Raw genomic sequence first — 22,186 nt, 5'->3', positions numbered from 1 at the left:
TTATTTTATTTTCAGTTAATTTGGTATAGTTTCATTACTTTATTTAATTTAATAAAAGAAATAAAGAGATTGCATTAGCCGGAATATTAAATTATAAATGAATGAAAGTTAAATTGCAACTATCAATATTGTAAAAAAGAATTATATGAAATTTATTTAAAGTATAATTATAAATATATTAAATTAATAAAGGTGGTAATTGTTTTTTTTGCTTAAGAGTCGTTCCTTCTATTTCATTAAGCCAAAAAATTTTGCTTAAGTAAGAGTCGTTCCTTCTGTTTCATTAAGCCAAAAATATTTTACATAGTGTACAACCGTTCACCAAAGCATTGTGGACTCAGAAAAAGAAAAAAGATTGCTAACCGCCTAAGGCATGAACCCCCAATCCAACACATGTAACCTCCGAACCCTTTAGAATACAAACAATGTTTGTGCTAAATGGTTAGCAGGACTTGTGAAATTCCACGCAATTACCCGCGCGATCGCTCGCCAGACTTGCCTCTTTAATCATCACTGTCCATTCCACTTTCTCAATCCGACGACGAAGGAGGATATCGCCCCGTGAAGACGCTCGTTGATTAACGCCCCGGCCCCACCAAACTGCATGATAATTCCTGATCATAGATCCGCACCACGAAATCCAACGGATGAGAGAAATATCGCACGGTTCAAGGGCACCGAACTTTAGTGTGCGATGAGGGCGGTTTATGATCCCGGCCCCCAGCCACGTGTTGTATGGAATCACTTCCAAATTGCTAATACCACTTCCTGCTTGAGAGGGGTGCGATCAACCACAAACCACTCAGGAAGCAGTTTTGCCTCCCGAAAAGGGAAATTATGGGTAAAATGGCTGCCGGAAAAGTCAAGATTCCCGTCCTTTGCCTCCTCACCACTACTCCTGAACTCGAAACCATGGTTAGTGCTGGTCCTTTCCTTTGGGTGACCACCCGCTAAACTGAGAAATTCGTCCAGCATACACTGGGGATTTCTGAAGTTGAAATTACCAGTGCTGCTGAAGCCGACCGTGGCCTGCCTCCCGCTAAACACTTCTCTGACAAAAATTAGTGAATCATACAGAGAGCTAATCATTGAGACCTTGCCTCTTTAGCTTTGTTTCGATACACTTCTCTATCCTCTTCCGCTTGGTTGTGACAAAGTACTTTTAGGCTGCCCTGAGGAAATACTTGCCACCCCATCGAAACTCTGCGTTCATTACAGCTCACACCTTGGTTGGCCAGAATATCTGCTAGTTTGTTGGCCTTTCTACGCACATGGTTGAACCTTACCGTGCGTAGTCCCTGAAGGTGACCCTGAATTCTTTGGAATACCCGGATTAACCTCCAGTGTTTTGAGACTTTCTCCGGCCCTGTTCCACAACTAATTCTCTTGACTGAGTTAATGACTAACTCAGAGTCAGCTTCTATAATCACATTTAGGCAGTTATCCTGCTTCAGAAATTCTAAGCATTGCTCCAAAGCCATTAATTCCACCATGTTGTTGGTGGCTCTTCCTAAATGACAATGGAAGAGGAAGAGAATGCTTCCTTCTTCATCCCGAAGAACCCCTCCAAAACCCGCAGTTCCCGGGTTGCCTTTTGAAGCTCCATCTATGTTGTATTTCAAAAAACCTTTCGGGGGAGGATGCCAAAACTCCTTCTCAGTTTCCATTTTGATTACTTTCCTATCCAGGCCTTGTGGAATGAGCCCCTGCATACCCAACTGCCTGAGAATTCTCATTTCAGCCTCTAAGGGAGGATTTTTGGGGTGATTCCTCACTGTGGTGCCGACCGTCTCCTTAAGTTGTTTTAAGATCTGCTCAAATAGGCGAAGAGAGGGATTCTTTTCATTTTTGAAGATTCTCTTGTTCCTTTCTTTCCAAACATTCCATATAATGAAGCTTGGCATAAGAGCCCAAGCAGAGTTAAGAACTTCATTATCTGAAAAATTTCTTCTCCAACTGCTTAGGGTGTTAGTGATACTCTCTTTGTCCCTGTCGGTTTGTTGGAAAATGGTGGCAAATGTATCCCATAACCTGGAGGTGAAAATGCAGCTATTGAGAAGATGTTCCATTGTCTCCTCTTGGGCTTCACAAAGTTGGCATCTAGAAGGCCCCAACACACCCCTCTTCCTAATATTGTCCCAAGTCAATATTTTCTTGTAATGAACCAGCCACATGAAGAGTTTGATCTTCATCCAGCTTTGGTGTCTCCATAGGTTCTCCCAGATCCTATCCAGAGCATGGGAATCCAGCTCAAGTAGAATACCTTTTGCTTCCTTAATATTAAAGGTGCCTTATTTGTTGTTGCCGCATCTTAGTTGGTCCTGCCCCCGAGTTACTAAAATCATCCTTTGTTCCAATATTCTCATAAGAGCCTCTGCTTTTGTTTTCAAGGGTCTATCATCCCTACAATCTATGTTTCTCAAGGTTCTCCATTTTCCTGTATTGTGAGTATGATTCCAAAAGTCTTTTACCTTTATTAATCCTTGGATATCTGTCTCGTGCTTAAGGCCCAAAAAGTCCTCTTTTAACAGTGTTGGTTCTTGTTGCCATTTATCCTCCCAGAATAGTGCTAGATCTCCCTCTCTGATTTCCCAAAAACTGTTTTTTTGTACTAAGCCTCTGTTCTCCCAGGCCTTGTTCTAGATGGATGAGCCCTTTATATTTCCAAACATCCTTATGAGATCAGTAGATTGCCAAGAGCTGGCATATTTTTCTTTCCAGATACTTGCCCATTGAGCCTTTGGATCTTTAACCCAACGCCACCATAGTTTGGCCCCTAAAACGTTGTTGAGAATCTCTTGATCATCCAAACCTAGGTCCCCTTGGTTCTTGGGTTTACAGATCTTTTCCCATGAGACTAAGGCCCATTTCTTCCTTGTCTCCTCCTTGCCCCAGAGAAAGTCTCTTTGGATGTTTCTGAATTGCTGCAAGACTCCTTTTGGAGTTGGGAGTGCTGATAGCATGAAAATTGGGATTGATTGGAGCACCGCCTTTGTTAGCACTAATCTACCAGCGATATTTAAAGATCTGATGGTCCATTTTCTGACTTTATCTTACATCTTATTGATCAAGGGTGGTAATTGTTAATATTATAAGTTATTTTAAGTATATTTATAAAGAGTAAAAAGAGATGAAAAATTTATTTCAAGAACAATCATAAAGGTATTAAATTAATAAAGGAGGAGAGAGTTTTTCAATCATCTGTAAACTGGAAAAAATTTAGATTACTATGTGAATTGAATATCTAAAAAAAATTATAAATTTATTAAATTAATAAAGGAGGAAAGAGTTATGATAATTTGTAATGAAGAAAAAAAAAAAAATTTAAAATTAGTGACTTAATATCAATTTATGTTAAAAGAAACTTAAAGAGTATTACTAATTAAATCATATTGTTTTGAATATTGTAAAATTTTAAAATATTTATATTTTTCAATTTTAATTTATTATCTAAATAATAATATATATATTTTTAAAAATAAGATTGTTTTTATTTTTTATTATTTATATAATTTAATTTATAATATTTTTTATTAAAAATTTTTAAATTAATTACCTTACAAGTGGCTTATGTATCCCATTACTTCTGGAAATTATAAATCTATGCTAAAAAATTATTGTTGGATCACAGCTCAACTAATATAATATTCTTTTAAAATTGATGAACACAGTTAACATAACAAAACTTACGAGCCATGAAAAAAGAGGTGTACATATGAAATGCTTAGTACAAGTGAAACGAGGCACAGGTGTGTAGATGAAATGCTTAGTACAAGTGAGAATACATGAGGAAATTTCTTTTTCAAAAACCTTATGTGGAAATTTCAGTCCGGGAATAGAATTCTTATTGGTCTCGACCCTTTCATAGGCGGAGAAGAAGTTTCACATATTCCTCATCAGCTCTTACTCATGCTCCAACAAAAAGGTGTCTTCTATTGGGCACAGGTTATTAACGAATGGCAGGGTGCTATTCTAATTTGGAAATCTCCTTATGATTTGGGCCTAAATGGTACAACCACATCTCAATGGAATATGATTATCTGGAAAATGAAGCTCTGCGGTATTTACAGAACAGAAGAAGAGGATGGCATAATCTGGCGGGGTAAGGGTGGTAAGATTAATGTTCTCGTTAAAGATATATAGCTCTCCATTATAGAGGAACAATTTACAGGTGCCAATAACATTTATCCATTCACTTTCTGGAAGTCTGGATGCCCATACAAAATTATATTATTCTCATGGCTTGTATATTGCAACAAAAATCTCACTTGGGAAAACCTTCAAAAGAGTAATTGGCACGGTCCTGCTATTTGCTCTATTTGCCTCTCTGAGTCGGAGGACAATTTTCACATCTTTCTACAATGCATCCACACACAGGTTCTATGGAAGAAGCTAGCCACACATTTTGGGTTCTATTACAATACTCATTCATCCATAAAAGATGCATTTGTTTGGTGGAATAAACAGAAAGTGATATGGAGGCCTATCTCTCTAATTGTGCGCTGGTTCATTTGGAAATGGAGGAACAGGGTTATTTTTCAAGATTATAAGGAAAATTTCATGCACATATTTGACCATATTATTTCCTCATATCTCACTCTCCTTCCCAATATCTCCCAGCAAGTGAACGGAAAACCAAATGTGTCTCCCAATCCTCTATTGTTTTATCCGAGGACACATTTCGATGGTGCTGCACAAGATGGTATTTGCACGTGTGGAGTGGTCATATATATTATGGAGGACCAGCACTATGAAATATTTTGGAACGGAGGTGCAAGGACGAACAATAAAGCTGAAGCCATGGCATTATATGGTCCTCTGGCTTTCTGCTCTTTCCTAAACATTGGCGGCCTTCGGATCTATGGGGATTCAAAAATCATTATTGATCATGTTATCGGCAAGCATTCCATTAACAATGCCGACCTTTCCGGATGGATGCATATGATTTCCTCTATCTGGAAACCTTCAAAGGAATACTCCATCACTCATGTAAATCGATCCCAGAACATAGTCGTTGAAGTATTATCAAAGAAAAGCCTGTTTACACAATGCAGAATATGGAATTTGAGCATCACAGCGGGTCCGTCTCGCATCAAGTTCAACAATTCTCACCGCCGGGTATGTAAGAGCGACAAAGTCCTGGTATGTATCATGATCCTGTCAAATTATCAATTGTCACATGCTCAGGTACACTTTTTGTTTCTCATCTCCGATTATGGGTTTACTACTCTATTTTCCTATTGTATATGTTCTTTCTGCATATGGTTGACATGTTCTCATATGTTATAGGGCGGAAGCGAAAATTTTGCTTTTACTTTTCACTATAACATACTCTTCTATACCAGAAATTTCTGCATCAAAATTATATAATATATACATCGTTTTTCCGTACTGAGAGTACATGAGGAAACGAGGCACATTGTTATTGTGAAAATTGAGATTCAATCTAAAAAGGGGCCAGGCGGTACCAATTTTTAAGAGGATATGGAAGATTGTAAAACATAGGTTTAACCACAAATTTTGGTTAACCATCTTTATGAGAATATACTTTTTAAACTTAGTTTAAAGCATTTAATCACTAAATTATAAAAGCTCAAGGTATTAATTTTTTTTGAATATTTATATATAAAAATGTAATTGGCCTTCGTGATGAACCAACACCACCGGCCATGAAAGCCATGGCGAACCTAAAGTCTTTTAGACACCTTTGCTCCAACCAAGCAAAGGAGCCTCTTGATAAGCGAACCTAAAGTCTTTTAGATAGCTTTGCTCCAACCAAGCAAAGGAGCCTCTTGATAATATGGGTACGATCTCAAAGAAATCCCATATTCATAAGCAGTCCATAACATATACTCTATTTTGTAACATTTTATGTATTGTTTTTGTATTACAAAAATTGGAATATTTAATGTGTAGCGTTTTATGTTTTGGGTTTGTAATGCAAAAATGTGGAATATTTATTTAATGTGTAGATCTGTATATTGAAGCATAAGCTTCGCTTAATTCAGCGAGGAGCTGCACTTAATGGCAAATTCACGAAAACTGTAGGGTTGAATGGAAAGAAGTTTTAGATTCCCATAAAGCGAGAGAGCATTGAGGTTTTGGTACCCAGCATGGATAACCTTTCCTTGTTTTTAGTCTTTTTTATTATATTATGTATATTTGATTCCAATAAATATCAATAATTTTTTTTTATAAATGAATTTTATTTAATATATAATTGTAATTTATAATAATAAAAAAATTTATGGTATATTATATGGAGTTGGTTTTTTTTAAATATTTTTATGTAATAATTGGGTTAATTGAATCATCATAATATATATATTTTTAAAAAGGAAATTGTTTTTAGTGTGAGGTGAAATTTTGATTTGTGTTATTAAACTGATTTTTTGATTTTATAGATGATTCAATACCCTCAAAAACTCGAGGGTACCTCAAAAACTCTAGGGTACTTATATTTTGTAGAAGTTACCCATCAAATTTGTGATTTCAATAAATTCCTGCCCTATTTTAGAGAAATTAGACCAGAAAAATCCACTAAAAAAACTTCAAAAAAATCACACTAAAAACAACTCTGCTTTAAAAAGACAGGTCCCTGTCCACTGCAAATCACTGTCACTGTATGCAATCACTATACATGGGGAACATTTATGGGAAGCACGATGGTATAGGAATGCATTTTGCTATACACACAATTTATGTTGCAAAGGATTCTATATTTCACGCTGATTTCTTTAAAATTCGGTACAATTTTTTATCAATTATGAAAATTACAAGTTGAAATGGCAATATCGAGTTATTTAAATGAGAATGGAACTAGCAAAACGAGTTTATTTTGATGTGGCTGCTCAAAATGGTATTTGTGCTTGTGATGTCTATATTATAATAATGGAGAACCAACATATTGGAATTTTTTGGAATTGTGGGAAAGGGTCTAACAGCAACGCAGAGGCAATGGCATTCTCTGGTCTCTTTATGTTTTGTGACTATCTAAACATTCAGGTTTTGCAAATTCAAGGAGATTCCAAGATCATTATTGACCATGTAAAGTCAATTCACTCCATAAAAAACCACAATCTTTCCGGGTGGGCTAAACATAATTGACTCTATCTGGAAATCTCTAAGGACTATTCTATCAGCCATATTGACAGAACAAAAAACAAAGACGCTGATTCACTGTAAAAAAAAAAAAGGTCTTTCTTCACAAAACTAATAGTAAAAGATGAGCATAATGGTGGGGGATGAAATGCACCAAATTCAGGACTTCATAATCCCAGGTACTTAATCCTCTTTTATCTCTCTTCCATTCTGGTATGTATCAAATACCCCTATTTTTCTCCTCTGGTTGCTCTTGATTTTCTGATCTTGCATACTTTCATGGATGCTTTAATGGTCTCCGTATTATTCCGCATATTTTTTGATGAGGTTTTGAGTTACAAGGCTTAGTTTTTGTATCTCACTGAATTGGCTGGGTCTCCATATTATTTTGCATATTTTTTGATGAGGTTTTGAATTATAAGGCTTAGTTTTTGTATCTCACTGAATTGGCTTGGTCTCCATATTATTCTGCATATTTTTTGATGAAGTTTTGAGTTATAAGGCTTAGTTTTTGTATCTCACTGAATTGGCTTGGTTGCCTATTCGGGCTGCACCTATATGTTAGCATATTCACCAAATGATATACTGTTATCTCTTTTTGAAATGAATAGTAACCTAGCGTTTTTCGAACTGGAAAAAAAAACCATCACAAATTCAATTAGAAATGTAGACTGTTGCCTCCATTAATCCAGTCACAATTATGAAGTAGTGACTGAAAATACAATGCTAGCCAGCGACAAGGAAATGTGGGTGAGTGCAGGTCTTCTTCCGAATGCATACGGACTTTATTCCACAAAATATGGCCACTGCGCAACTCCTTCAAACATCCGCTGATATTATTCGACCGATAGTTAGGACTAGTTTTGCGTTGGGCATAAATCCACGAGATAGGAGAGATATGATAGTACTAGAACATGTGATCTGATAGTGAATTGCAGAGACATGATAGTACTATTCTGTGTTTGGAAGATAGTAATTTAGCCTTTTTTCTTACTGAAAAAAAAAGTGTAGACTGCTGCCTCCATTAATCCAGTCACAATCATGAAGTAGTGCCTGAAAATACAATGCTAGCCAGCGACAAGGAAATGTGGGTGAGTGCAGGTCTTTTTCCGAATGCATACGGACTTTATTCCACAAAATAATGGCCACTGCGCAACTCCTTCAAACACCCGCTGATATTATTCGACCGCTAGTCATGAGAGTAGTTTATTGCGTTGGGCATAAATCCACGAGATAGGAGCATGATTACAGAGATATGATAGTACTAGAACATGTGATCCGATAGTGAATTGCAGAGATATGATAGTACTATTATGTGTTTGGAAGATATAATAAGTAAATGTTGATCATTTTATTTAAGTTAATCTTTTTATTTACACTATATTGAATAATAATGTCTCTTGTAAAAATATTTCAAAATTGTTGATCATTGCATTTTGGTAGATACCACATAAAATCCTAAACATATAAATGTAAATGTAATCAATTTTCACTTTCAATTCCTTTCCTAAAATTATTGATATCTTAATAACCTCTATTATCATTTATAGATATTTAATCACACCTCCTAAATGTAAACCAAAAACAAAATTTAATTTTAACTTCAAAATATTAAAAAAACATACAATTTAAAAAAACACATACATAGAAGGCAGAGGAGTGTATTGAATTTAGAACTATCAAGAGGGTATATATGTGAGATTAAACCAAAAACAAAAATTAATTTTAACTCCAAATTATTTATATAAACAGAAAAGAAGAAAAAAAAAAAAAAAAACAAAACAAAACATACATGGAATGGGGGAGTCCATTGAATTTAGAAATATCAACGGGGAATATAGGTTATATGAATATATTTCAATGTATATGCTCTTGTAAAGTCAGGAAGATATATTTTGTTTGTAAAATTAATCAAATTATAAAGTATTTAATGATTTATATGTTTAGTGGTGCATTGTCAAATTTAAATAATTTTAAGTTTGATAATGTATAATTTTAAGAATTTAAAGTATATATGTTTAATTTTGTATGGTGAAATTTAAATAATTTTAAGTTTGATAATGTATCATTCTAAGAATTTAAGGTATAGAATAGAGAAGCGTGTAGTTTAACTAAGAGACGAGTTGTTGTTTTTTTTTTTTTCCTCAAAATTGAGTGATACAATTTTTGAGGAAAATGTTATTTAAAATGAATTTAAAAGTATAAATAGATATATTATTTAAAAAAATTAAAATATATTTTATATTTTATATATATTTTTTTAAATTATCATATTTAGAATAAAATTGTTCATAAAAATATATTTAGAAAAATTATTAAATTTATTGAGTTGAGAGGTTCATTGAGCTGAGAGACTTATTCTATAGCCAGTGTGAAGGCCATGTGTAAGTATGTTCATGCTCAATTTAGACTTGGCACATATCCTTGACACATATCCATCCTAGAACAAAAATAAACTATTCTCTAAATAAAATATTTTAATATGAATTAATATTGAAGTATACTTAAAATATATATTAATAACAAAAAAATTGTTTTAACATGGGTTCATAAAATGACTCAATGTATATGTTCTGTAATATATATGTGTTTGTGGGGGGGTTAAAAAGTTTGAAGTGGGCTTAGTATTTTAAGGTTTAATCTTTTTTTAGGTATATGTTTTTTTGGTCTAAATTAAAGATTTTTTGTACTTACAAGCTTAAGTTATGTAATGTCCTTAGCATCCAAAAGTAAAATTTAAACAATGAAAAATTATACATTGTTTTTTGCACTCTAAAATAAATTTGCACTTAAAGAAATTTGATCCCTCTATACTAGTTAATTAAACTAAATTGTGGAGAGCAAATCATTTTTGTTTGAAAGTTTTGGTTAAATTTTTGAAGTGGATAATTTGCATTGTTATATATTTTTTAAATTTTTAATTAAGAAATTATGTTATATTTTTTATTAAAAAAATAATTAAATTTTAATATTTAAATTTTTACTTGAAACTTTTCATATATAATTTCTTATTTTTTTTAAGGGTAGAGGGCTATATCCATGTGAAATTCCAGGTAGTTCAACCTAAAGTCGGCCAAACAAAAGTATCGAAGAGATTTGACCCATGATTTTCCAATAAAGAAAATACTTAACAACATGAATTTGATCAAAATATATATATAAAACAAATTAAATAATTATAAATTTAAGTTTAATAATTATATATATATATATATATATATATATATATATATATAAAATATATTATATTATATATGTTATAAATGTTATAAATCTAAACAAAAAGTTGTAACATATATACACTTCCATTGTCTTTAACCATCAAATCAAATCTAAAATCTAAATATGGAGAGGTTCTTATCTTTTAAAAAAGTATATGAAAAAACATCTCAGGTTCTTATCTTTTAAAAAAGTATATGAAAAAACATCTCAACAATCTGATATTTAACTTAATTATAATTTTCAATTTAAAATTAAATTATTATTATAATAATAAAAATAAATAATTTTAATATATTTTTTTAATAAATAAAAAATTAATATAATTATGTTAATAAATATATATTTTATGCTAAGTATTAAAAGAATTTAAATACAAAATATTTAAAATGTTTTAATTATGAAATATAACCAAGACCACAAACTAGTGATAATTGGTTAATTATTTGTTGTAAAAAGATAAACCCATAAATTATTGGATGGCAAGATTGGCACAAGCTTGTTTTCAAAAAATGTAAAGGCAATTCCATAAATCACTGAATGGCCGGAATTGAACACATTTGTAAATTTTTGGTAAACAATAACCCAAGAGATCATTGAATCGAACACATGCCTGTTTGATAAATTAGAAGGGGACAAATTGAATAATTGGGCTTTTTTGGTTGAATATTATTTTGGTTTTATTTGATTTGATGGATAAGATTGAAAAGTATTGAATTTTTATTTTTTTATTTTTTATTTTCTAGTTAAAATTAATTTAAGTATCCACAAGGGATTTGAAACTGTAACCTATAGCCAGTAGTGACTTAACAGTGCATCCATTCATCCTCAATCCAAAACCTATGGACAAAAGTATTGAATTAATTATTTGTTTATTAAATATTAATTTATTTTTACCTAATAAACAATAGAAAAAATGAAAAACATTAAATCACCCATTAACTTAATACATAACTATTAATATTTACTTGACCAAAATTAAACATATAGATATAGGTGTTTGTTTATGATAAGATGGACAAAACACCTCTATCATAGCCCTGAGCAGCTAAGGCTCTTGTCCTCCTTGGGAAATACAATATCTTAAACGTTGCGGTATATGCCCAACCAACCAGGTGCTCATCGCTCGCCTATAAAAACTGATGAACGTGAATCTCATTCTCATTCAGAACCACAGTTGCAGTGCACAGCTTCAAGCATAGCGATGTCTCCACATAGCTACACTGTCATGGTTTTCCCCGTTCTAATGTTGGTCATAATTACCCCTCTATCCGATGCATACGCCTCCCCTAAGCTTCTCCGCCGTGTTCAAAAGATCAACCAATCTCGGGTGCATCTGGGCTTAGTTATTCCCAACGCTTACGAAATGGATCCCCTTCTCCAACCTCCTACTTTTATAGCTGACAGCCACAGGCCTTACATCGATATTTCTGGTTTGTCGATATTTATTACATATTTCCCTGTAGATTTTGTTCGTCTGTTCAGCTCTGTTTATATCTAATCTACTTCGTTCACTGCAGGGAGGAGATTTCACATGGGTACTGTCATGAATCACAGTGTCATTGTGGTGATGACAGGATTGGGGATGGTAATCTTGATATCTTTCTTTAATATTACCTTTATTATAATATGAATTTCATTTAGTGCAAGTTTGGAGGGTTAGGTCAATAGACAGATCAGTCTAGAGTCTAGTTAGTTATTAAAGTATTTTTGCTATCTAGATGGCATGGGTTCATTTTTTCTTTACACTCTAGGGTCAAGTTTTATAGTAGAGAATTTCTAAGTTAAGCTCTCAGCAAGAAGCCATCCCTTCAGGTATCTGCTTAATATAAATATTGGGGTCACTTATTTCTAGGATCTCTTCGGGTGGATCTACCTGATATAAATATTGGGGTCAACTATTAGTGAACCACATAGAAAAAAAATGAACTTCATTCAGTGTTGATGATCCATTCACATTTAGTTTTGTATTCTGGGTTCCCTTCAGGTATCTGCTTAGTATAAATATTGGGGTCACTTATTTCTAGGATCTCTTCAGGTGGATCTGCCTGATATAAATATTGGGGTCAACTATTAGTTAACCACATAGGGAAAAATAAACTTCATCCAGTGTTGATGATCCATTCACATTTGGTTTTGTATTCACTTCTGGGTTTTATATATTAAGATTTTTTTATATTGAGAATGAGATAGAGAATAAGGAAACACACTTAATACACATTTAGATATGAATAGCTGACCAGTAAATCACATTCATTCAATTGATTGAAATTACATAATTTACATTATTAATTATTAATCACAAATACATGATTTACCATTGCTAAATTTAACTTTTTAAAAATCATTGAAACTCATAACTATACTTCATAATATTTCATAACTTCCTTCCGTTAATAGCAGAGATTATTCTTTAACACAGAGTACACTTTTCTCTCTTTGCAAACATGAGATGAGTAGTTTATGTTATGATATTCCGACACATAGGAAATAGTTAAGTATAACTTGGTTTTAACCACGTCAACAACACTGGTGTATTGATCTGTTATTTGTTTGTGAGGGGTGTCCTTTGGTGTTCTGTCTGAGGAACTTACCCTGCAAATTTCTACAGTTTATTGTATTGTATGGGTGCATTACAGATGAACGCAGGAATAACCACTGAGTTGCTTCTTTCTTTCTTTCGAGTGAGCGGAGTTATACACTATGGAATAGCTGGAAATGCAAACTCTGATTTTCACATCGGTGATGTTACCATTCCTCGTCAATGGGCACATACAGGCCTATGGAGTTGGCAGGTACCACAACTTCTTAGTGCCATAATATTTTCCCATTTCTATCTTTATTCAGATTTTGAAATATTTTTGACAATGTTTCGAAATATTTGAAAATCTACAATCCCATTAATATGTATTTCCTATCTTATACCATCATTCCTTCCTTTCGGTACATACTATAAAATGTTTTTGCAATGCTATGGCTCATTATTCAGAGATATGGAAAAGGAGCGAAGGATGAACTCCCCCTAGAGGAAAATGGTGACTATTCTCGTGAGCTTGGCTATCTAAAATTCTCCACATACAATAGTCCGGGAGGGGAGGACGCCGACAATCTGTTGAATAACTTGTGGTACCAGCGAGACGAGATCTTTCCTGTGAACGGAACCCCAGAAGTCCGAGAACATGCATTTTGGATCAATGTCTCCGACTCCTACTATAAACTTGCAGAGCAGATCGAAAAGGTATAACAATCGTCGTTTAATGGAATAAACAGATGAAAGCAATGCACTGTTCATTATCGTGAATATTAATGATTAATTAGGGCGTTGGATTGAACAGAATGTGAGTCTAGAGGCGTGCGTGAACTCCACTTGTCTTTCTCATAAGCCGAGGATTGTGAGAGTGGAGAGAGGATGCAGTGCGAACATTTACGTGGATAATGCCGCTTACAGGAACTTCATTCACACCAAATTCAATGTAACTCCCGTGGATATGGAGAGTGCAGGGATAGCACTGGTAATACCAGTAATTCGATTTTACGTTTTTGAAAGGTGACATTAATCTGATCATATAAATGTTATTTTGTAGTGTTTTCTCTTTATATTTTGGGGATTTTTGTTTGTATGTTTGCAGGTTTGCCAGAGCCAGAGGAAGCCATTCATCATTATGAGAGCTCTGTCTGATTTGGCAGGAGGATCCACCGAAGAAAACGAAGCTGCGATATTCACTAACTTAGCAGCTGAAAACGCAGTGAAAGTCGTTACCCAATTTATTAATCTACTATGATTATGATTAATGATTATGATTAATCTCTGTTAATCATATCTAAATAGATCAGTCATTTTCTCCGCCCTCTAAGGCATAGCCTCTCTTAATATAGGGTTTAGTAGTTTCAATGTATCGAACTGCTTTATAAAAGTGTACTAAACAGCTGCTGCTGAGTACTCGTCTCTATGCAAAAAGTAAATGATAAGTACAGGGGAACTGATATGAAAGCTCCTGTATAATAATTTTTTTTCTATATGATCGTGATGATTTGTTAAAAAAGGGTTTTATGAGAGAAATTATCTTGACGGACAGATTTCGCTCGTAGGTCAGATACTCACATGTTTTGTTTGATATAAATTGCAGATTGGATGTTCAATGGAATTTTCTGTTTTGTTAGACTTACAGAGATGGAGCCTTGAACGTTTTAGCATTAATTAAAATGATTTCCAGTGTAGCATTAAGCATAATGATTTTTAATATTTTTAGTTTTCAGATTGGAGAATTCTCAGATCAGAGCAGAGGTTAAAAGCAATATTTTAAAGTATCATAAATGCCGGGCCTCTTTGGGTTTGTACCCTATCATTTATTTAATTTTCAATTAATTTGGTATAGTTTCATTACTTTATTTAACTTAATAAAAGAAATAAAGAGATTGCATTGGCAGGAATATTAAATTATAAATGAATGAAAGTTAAATTGGAACTATCAATATTGTAAGTTATTTTAAATATATCTATAAATAGTAAAAAGAATCATATAAAATTTATTTAATTTATAATTATAAATGTATTAAATTAATAAAGGTGGTAATCGTTAATATTATAAGTTATTTTAAATATATTTATAAAGAGTGAAAAGATTTATGAAAGATTTATTTCAAGAACAATTATAAAGGTATTAAATTAATAAAGGAGCAGAGATTTTTTCGATCATTTGTAATCTGGAAAAATTTAGATTACTATGTGAATTGAATATTTAAATATATTTATAAATTTATTAAATTAATAAAGGAGGAAAGAGTTATGATAATCTGTAATGAAAAAAAAAATTAATTTTAAAATTAGTGAATTAATATTAATTTATGTTAAAAGAAACTTAAGAGTACTACTAATTAAATCATATTGTTTTGAAAATTGTAAAATTTTAAAATATAATTTTTCAATTTTAATTTATTATCTGAATAAAAAATAAGATTTTTTATTTTTATTTTCTATTATTTATATAATTTAATTTATAATATTTTTTATTAAAAAAACTTAAAATTAATTACCTTACAATTGGCTTATGCATCCCATTACTTCTGGAAATTATAAATCTATGCTGAAAAAGTATTGTTGAATCAAAGGTCAACTAATATAATAATCTTTTAAAATTGATGAAGTAATACCGTTATCATAACAAAACTTACAAGCCATGAAAAAGATGTGTCCATATGAGATGCTTAGTACAAGTGAAACGAGGCACAGGTGTGCAACTAGGCACAGGTGTGCAGATGAGTACAAGTGAGAGTACATGAGGAAACGAGGCACACTGATATTGTGAAGATTAAGATTCAATCTAAAAAGGGGCCAGGTGGTACCAATTTTTAAGAGGATAGGGAAGATTGTAAGACATAGGTTTAACGACAAATTTGGTTGACCATCTTTATGAGGATATACTTTTTAAACTTAGTTTAAGACATTTAATCACTATATTAAAGCTTAAGGTATTAATTTTTTTTTTTTAATATTTATATATATAAATGTAATTGGCCTTCGTAATGAACAAACACCACCCGCCATGAAAGCCATGGAGAACCTAGACACCTTTGCTCCAACCAAGCAAAGGAGCCTCTTGATAATATGGTACGATCTCAAAGAAATCCCATATTCATAAGCAGTCCACAACATATACTCTATTTTGTAACATTTTATGTCTTGTTTTTGTATTGCAAAAATTGGAATATTTAATGTGTAGCATTTTTGTGTTTTGGTTTTGTATTGCAAAAATGTGGAATGTTTATTTAATGTGTAGATCAGTATATTGAAGCATAAGCTTCGCTTAATTCAGTAAGGAGCTGCATTTAATGGCAAATTCACCAAAACTGTACGGTTGAATGGAAAGAAGTTTTAGATTCCCATAAAGCGAGAGAGCATTGAGGTTCTGGTACCCAACATGGTTAACCTTCCCTTGTTCTTATGGTATTTTTTATTATAATATGTATATTCTTTTTTTTGTAAACTTAGGCATTCCTCTTTCTATATTACGATAACAAAAACTTAGAGCAAACTACTGTTTAGGTGGCTAGTCTGCCCGTAGGAAACCAGACCGCCACCTATCAGCATTATAACCAGACCAAAATTTAAAAATGTTTTTCTCCTTCATACTGTCATACCCAAGTTTTTGACTACTGCTAACTGAACTAACTACATGACCATAACAAAATAACCAGGCACAGTTCTTTTTTAACATCATTTTAAGCACAAAAACCAGAGACTCATCTCTGTCAATCCTCATCTGACGAATTAACCGGGGTGGGCTCCGTGGCGCTGCACCCAGGTTTCACCTTCTTCTGTTCCATAGTCCATTTCATTTCCTGTAACATTTGTTCCATCTTCCGCAGCAGCACGTGGTTTCTCGCGGTCTGGACTTGCACGGCCGCAATCTCTTTCAGGAGGGAAGCCTTTAGATTTTCTGTTTCCTCCCTTGTCTGGCTTTTTTCCTATTCCTCTCTCTGCTTTTTGTCCTCCTCCTCTTCTTCTCGGACTGCCTGGTTCATTTCCATAGCCCGAGCGACCAAGTGTTTCATTATCCAATACTGATGTAACGTCTTATTAAATAGAGAATTTCTGCTCCTAGTGGTCCCAAGGTCTTGAATCAGATCTTCCCATTCCCCTCTGGGGATTTCCTTGTTCTCACTAATGGACCTCAACTCCCGTTCCCACCCATGGATTTGAGCGCGAGTTTCCGGGGAGTTCCTTGCCATATACGCATTTATCATGAACATGTTTTTCTCAGAGTCTGGTTGCCTTCCTCTCTACTTTGGATTGATGCTTGTGCCTTCTTCCTTGGTCCAGGCTTGCTTTACCTTCTTCGGAGCCATCGTGTTGCGGTCCTGAAACCTTGATTTTATTGTGGCTTGTCTACCTATCAAGACAACAAAACACAAGTCAGTGCCTTTAATTTGACTATCCGCGGAATTCCAATCACTTACCCTCCTAGCCTTGGCCTGAAGGTCCTGTCGAAGCTTCTGGTAGGCAGTCCTAGGCCACCTCACAGCGTTGCCCTATATGCGGCCCGAGGCCCTCCCCCATCTCTCTACTTCCCTTTAATCCCCGCGCTGACCAGCATGGCTGGTCTCAGTAAACAGAGCAATCCTCCCTCGACTTCACATCTGATGGGGAAGGCTTAGTACCCCCCAGTGGCCCAAAGGATTTTTGCGCATAGCCGTTTGTGGATTATCCGGGCAGCTGACAAAGTTAAGGTACCAGTACCCAACATGGCTCACAGCGAGACCCGACAAGGCCACCCTCCCCTCCCACCTCTCCTTTCTGGTCATGAATTGAACCCATCTCCGGGGGCCGCGGTTTTCTCCAGCAAAACTCTCCTCATCTCTGATGGGGGAAAGGTTACTCTTCCCGTGGCCAGGATGACCACCTCCAATCCATCTTTTGGTTACAGGCTCCCTTTTTCTGGACATTCTCATTAAAGAACAGGCGATTCTACTTCTATCTAACACAAGGTCTGAAAGACGGGGCTTAAGAAAAAATACCACCTTTCTTCGCCAAGACCTGAGATGAGGGCTGGACGCTGAGCCTTGCTGCCACCTTTCGCCGATCCTTCATTCTTCATGCTATGCTGCATGAACTTTCTATTTTCCACCTCCGGCCTTTGCTTGTAAACTCTCCTTTGTCCTTTCATCCTGACCACCACTTGGCCAATTGATTGCCCGGCTCTCATCCCCGCAACCCTTCCTCGGGATTTGGCGATACCTATCTGTCCTCCTTTATTTTTCATTACTCCTACATTCTCCCAGCTGCTCCTGCCATACCCTTTCTGTACCCCTGATGCCACCTGTCGTCCTTCCTCTTCCATTTATCCCAACTTCCCACACTCCCTCCAGATCATTCCTTAATGATGCCTCGGTCCTCTCTACTTCCCCGTTAGGTGGCCCTTGCCCCGTCATCTGCCCTGCTCCATCACTTATTTCGCTCTTGTCCTTTCTTATGAATATGCTGTCCTTTCGCTGCAATCTTTCCCTGCAACTATTACGTCCTATCTGATTTTGGCGATGGCCCCGAGATTACCATTGCCACCCTTATCATCGTCAAGTAATTGTTGTAATCTTTCGCGCTCCTCCGGGAGTAGCACATCCATTCCTTCATTGTCAATCGACTTGCCGCGATTCTGACTACCCCAGTTCGCCAACCAGTCAGCTGGTTTATTTCTCGAGCGCCTAACATGGGACGGGATGAGATAGTCGATCTTGGTCAGGAGTTTCCCTATTTCTCCGATGAGCCATGCCGTTCGCCAGCTTTTACTGATTTTTTCCACTGGTTTTTGTTGTTGTAATTGCCTTACCATGTCTACCACCAATTTTGAGTCTCCTTCAATTTGGAGACTCTTAATTTTTACCTGTACCGCAATTTCCAGGCCTCGCTTCAAGGCATGCAGTTCCACTTCATTATTAGTCGCCTCCCCACAGTCCATTGCATATATTCTCAGGGTATTACCACAGTCATTTCTGAAGACTCCCCTGATACCTGCTTCTCCCGGGTTGTGTTTGGCAGCACCGTCGAAATTTAGTTTCATGAATCCCTGTGGGGGTTGTCTGTACTTTGTGATTTCTGCCACCTCTCTGACTTGGGCTTTTCTTTGGACACTCCCACTTACCATACTCTGGTTTACCTCTAGTCTCTTCATAATTTTCTCCTCCATTTGCGATGCCTGCCAGTCCTCGTCCTTCCAACTCTCCATTAAAATCGTTTCTCTCATATTCCTGAGGGTTTGCTCCCATATGTCTGCTGGAGCTCGGTTTTCTGCCTTGAAAATGATACTATTCTGTGCCTTCCATATGTTCTAGATCATGAAACCAGCGGAGAGGATCCACGCTCAATTAACCACCGGGTTTTGGTAAGGTTTCCTTGGCGAGTTTTCTATGGTTTTAATGATGTTTTGATAGTTTCTATGGCGACGCTCAAACAATTTGAAATGGTTTTCCCATAGGGTGTTGCTTACTACGCATCAGTTCATCAAGTGCTCCATAGTCTCCTCCTGTGAATTACAGAGCGCGCAGCGAGACGGACCTTGCCACCCCTTCCTCTGTATCTGGTCCCAGGTAAGCGCCCTGCCATGTAGCGTAATCCATACGAAGGAGGATACTTTCGGCCAATGTTTAATTTTACAAAGATTTTTCCATTTTTTTCTCTGTCTGTTGATTCTGTTTAGCTTTGTGATAATATCCTTCCGTTATTGAGAAAGTGCCTTGAATTCGGGTGCCCCATCTTAGAATATCTGCCCCCGTTTTCCTTGCTAGTTTTCGAGAGGGCATCTATTTGTAATAATCTTGCCATCTGTTTGTGGCAGGGGCGCTTTCCCAGTCTTCTTTCTACTTCCAGTTACGCCAGTATCCTCCTACCCCTGGTTTCCAGAATTTTCCAACAGCCTTCCCCTCTATCTGGGACGTGAAATCATGGATGGCTTTAAGGTTCTCCTTATGGATGAGCCTTTCACATTGCTGCCATGATTCCTCCTAAAATCCTGCTTTATCTCCAGCTCTTATCTCCCAAAAACTATAATCTCTTATCAGATCTTTGTTGCCGCTTGTCAGGTTCCAAATTGCGGAGCCTCTAGCCTCTGTCTGGCTTCTCATTTTATCTTTGGGTTCCCTTGTTACCTCATATTTCCTTTACCATATCACCTTCCACAAGTCTTGGCCGCCCTGAGTCCATCTCCACCAAAGCTTCGCCCCCATCACTTGGTTGAGAATGAAGGGGTCCCTTAATCCTAACCCTCCATCTTTAGATAGCCTGCTTAGCCATTCCCATGAAATTAAGGCCCATTTCCTGGTCTTGCTGGTACCCTGCCAAAGAAATTTCTTGAACATGGCGACCATCTTTTGACTAATGGACTTGGGAATAGCTTGACACAAAATCTGGTAGATTGGGATAGCCTGCAGAACAACTTTTAATAGAATTAGCTGGCTGGGGGAATTCAACGAGCGAAATTTACAATTTTCCATCTTGTTCCTATTTTTTTTACTTAAGGGTTCCTAGTTAACGGCCCTGTATTGGTGCTCATTCAACATAATGCCCAGGTATTTTGTCGAGAAGGTTCCAATTCTGAACCCCATGGTGCGCGCCAAGAATCTTTGGATCGCTAGCTGGGTGTTAAAGAAGAAAACTTCAGATTTCTCCTTATTAATCTCTGTCCCGGACACTTGATTAAATTCTGATAATGTTGTAACAATCTTCTAGGCCTCCTGGAGCGTGGCCTGGGCATATAACATAACATCGTTGACGAATTGCTGGTGTGAAACAGGGAGATCATTCCCACATATTCGTAACCCCTTTATCTGATCCCTGGCTACTTGGGCCTTGACCAGCCTACCCAAACCTTCCACGGCCAGGATGAAAAGGAAAGGAGACAGAGGATCTCCCTGCCTTAATCCACACGATGGGTTGAAAGCTTCGGAGGGAGTACCGTTCAACAAGACTGACATTACTGGGGAGCTTACCATTGACAGGATCCAATTTACCCATCTTTGATCAAATCCATGGGCTTTCAGAATTCTTTCCAAATATCTCTAGCTAATGCGGTCATACACCTTAGCCAAGTCTAATTTGATAAGCATACCTGGGTTTTGGAAATTTTTTAGGGAATGAATCACTTCTGGGGCCACTATGATTCCATCCATAATCTGTCTCCCTTTGACGAAGCCTGTTTGTTCTTGCACTATGAGCTCCGGCAGAATAAACTTGAGTCTATTTACCATAATTGAAGCAAGGATTTTATACACTACAATACACATGGATATGGGCCTAAATCCCCGCGGTTCCTCCGAACTGCCGTTCTTTGGGATCGGGGCCAAGAAAGTGGCATTCAATCCCTGGTGCATTCATTTAGAACACCTTGATTCCTCCACCAAGTCCAGCAGGTCATTTCCTATAAAACTCCAGGCTGCTTGGTAAAACTCAATGGTAAAGCCATCGGGGCCCGGTGCCTTATTCTTTGCCATTTTGTTAACCACTTCCTCTAATTCATCCTTGGTGATTACCCTGAGCAGAGCCATGTTTTGTTCTCTGGTGACTTTCTTAGGGATGTGTTGGCACACCCTGTCTATTTCCTCTGTTCTGTTAATGTTTGGTTCTGTTAAGACGCCTTTGAAATGCTCCACCAGGAGCCTTTCCATATCTTTCTGCTTCATCACTCTGTTTCCTTGACTATCTTTCAGGGAGAAGATTCTATTGTGATGCCGGTGATTCAACATCGCTTTGTGGAAGAATTTGGAATTCTTTTCTCCCTCTCTTAGCCATTGGACACGAGATTTCTGTTTCCACAGAATTTCTTCCTGTTTGTGTCTTTCCTCTAGTTGGTTGAATACCCTACTTTCCTCCTCAACTACTTCCTCATTCCTTCCATCTTTAATGATTTGTTGTTGTATTTCTTCCAGTCTAGTCTGAAGCCTACCTTTCTCCTGCTGTATATTTCTGAATTCTTCCCTATTCCATTTCTTGATTTTGCTCTTTATTTCCTTAATTCTGAGCTGGAACGAATGCAGTTTGTTCCGGCCTTCCGTTCCCATCTTACTTTCCTACCACCAGATCTTTACTTTGTTCATGAAATTTGGGGCTCTAAGCCAAAAGGATTCAAAACGAAAGGGTCTCTTTTTATTCTGATCATTCAAAGCTATTTCTAGCTTAATTGGCCAGTGATCGGACCCTATAGAGGGTAGGATAGAGGCTTCATAGAAGATATCCATCCCTATTATGTGCTCCGAAACTAGGAATCTATCTAATCTTGACGCGATTTGTTTGGCCCCACCTCTTCTATTGTTCCAGGTGAATTTCCCGTTTATAGTGGGAATACCTATCAGCCTTAATTCTGTTTGGAAATCTCTAAAT

General features: G+C 36.1%; 2 protein-coding genes across 2 annotated transcripts; one reads left to right on the top strand and one right to left on the bottom strand.

The window, feature by feature from the left end:
* The first annotated feature begins 11,394 nt into the window (after positions 1–11,394).
* On the top strand, positions 11,395–14,389 carry LOC149225387 (bark storage protein A-like). Its single transcript, XM_089375081.1, has 6 exons — positions 11,395–11,753; positions 11,841–11,908; positions 12,960–13,115; positions 13,310–13,558; positions 13,656–13,832; positions 13,950–14,389. The coding sequence occupies exons 1-6, from the start codon at positions 11,420–11,422 to the stop codon at positions 14,100–14,102; spliced, it is 1,137 nt and encodes a 378-aa protein (XP_089231207.1). The 5' UTR covers positions 11,395–11,419; the 3' UTR covers positions 14,103–14,389.
* A 6,791-nt stretch (positions 14,390–21,180) lies between these two features.
* Positions 21,181–21,867, bottom strand: LOC149225386 (uncharacterized). The gene has a single exon (XM_089379921.1). It carries the CDS (start codon positions 21,865–21,867, stop codon positions 21,181–21,183), a length of 687 nt encoding a protein of 228 aa, XP_089236047.1.
* Between the last annotated feature and the right edge of the window lie 319 nt (positions 21,868–22,186).

Source organism: Pinus tabuliformis, chromosome J, assembly GCF_031772625.1.
Source record: "Pinus tabuliformis cultivar Carrire ecotype Pingquan chromosome J, CPIR1, whole genome shotgun sequence".
In the NCBI taxonomy this organism is placed as follows: domain Eukaryota; kingdom Viridiplantae; phylum Streptophyta; class Pinopsida; order Pinales; family Pinaceae; genus Pinus; species Pinus tabuliformis.
Note: the sequence above shows the minus strand (reverse complement) of the source record. Positions and strands in the feature narration are given on the sequence as shown.

Excerpts from the sequence above, each read along its gene's own strand:
- LOC149225386 (XM_089379921.1), bottom strand. The coding sequence starts at position 21,867 with ATGGGAACGGAAGGCCGGAACAAACTGCATTCGTTCCAGCTCAGAATT.
- LOC149225387 (XM_089375081.1), top strand. The coding sequence starts at position 11,420 with ATGCCCAACCAACCAGGTGCTCATCGCTCGCCTATAAAAACTGATGAA. Across the intron at positions 11,909-12,959 it reads TGATGACAGGATTGGGGATG|ATGAACGCAGGAATAACCAC; the intron begins GTAATCTTGATA and ends GGTGCATTACAG. Across the intron at positions 13,116-13,309 it reads CAGGCCTATGGAGTTGGCAG|AGATATGGAAAAGGAGCGAA; the intron begins GTACCACAACTT and ends CTCATTATTCAG.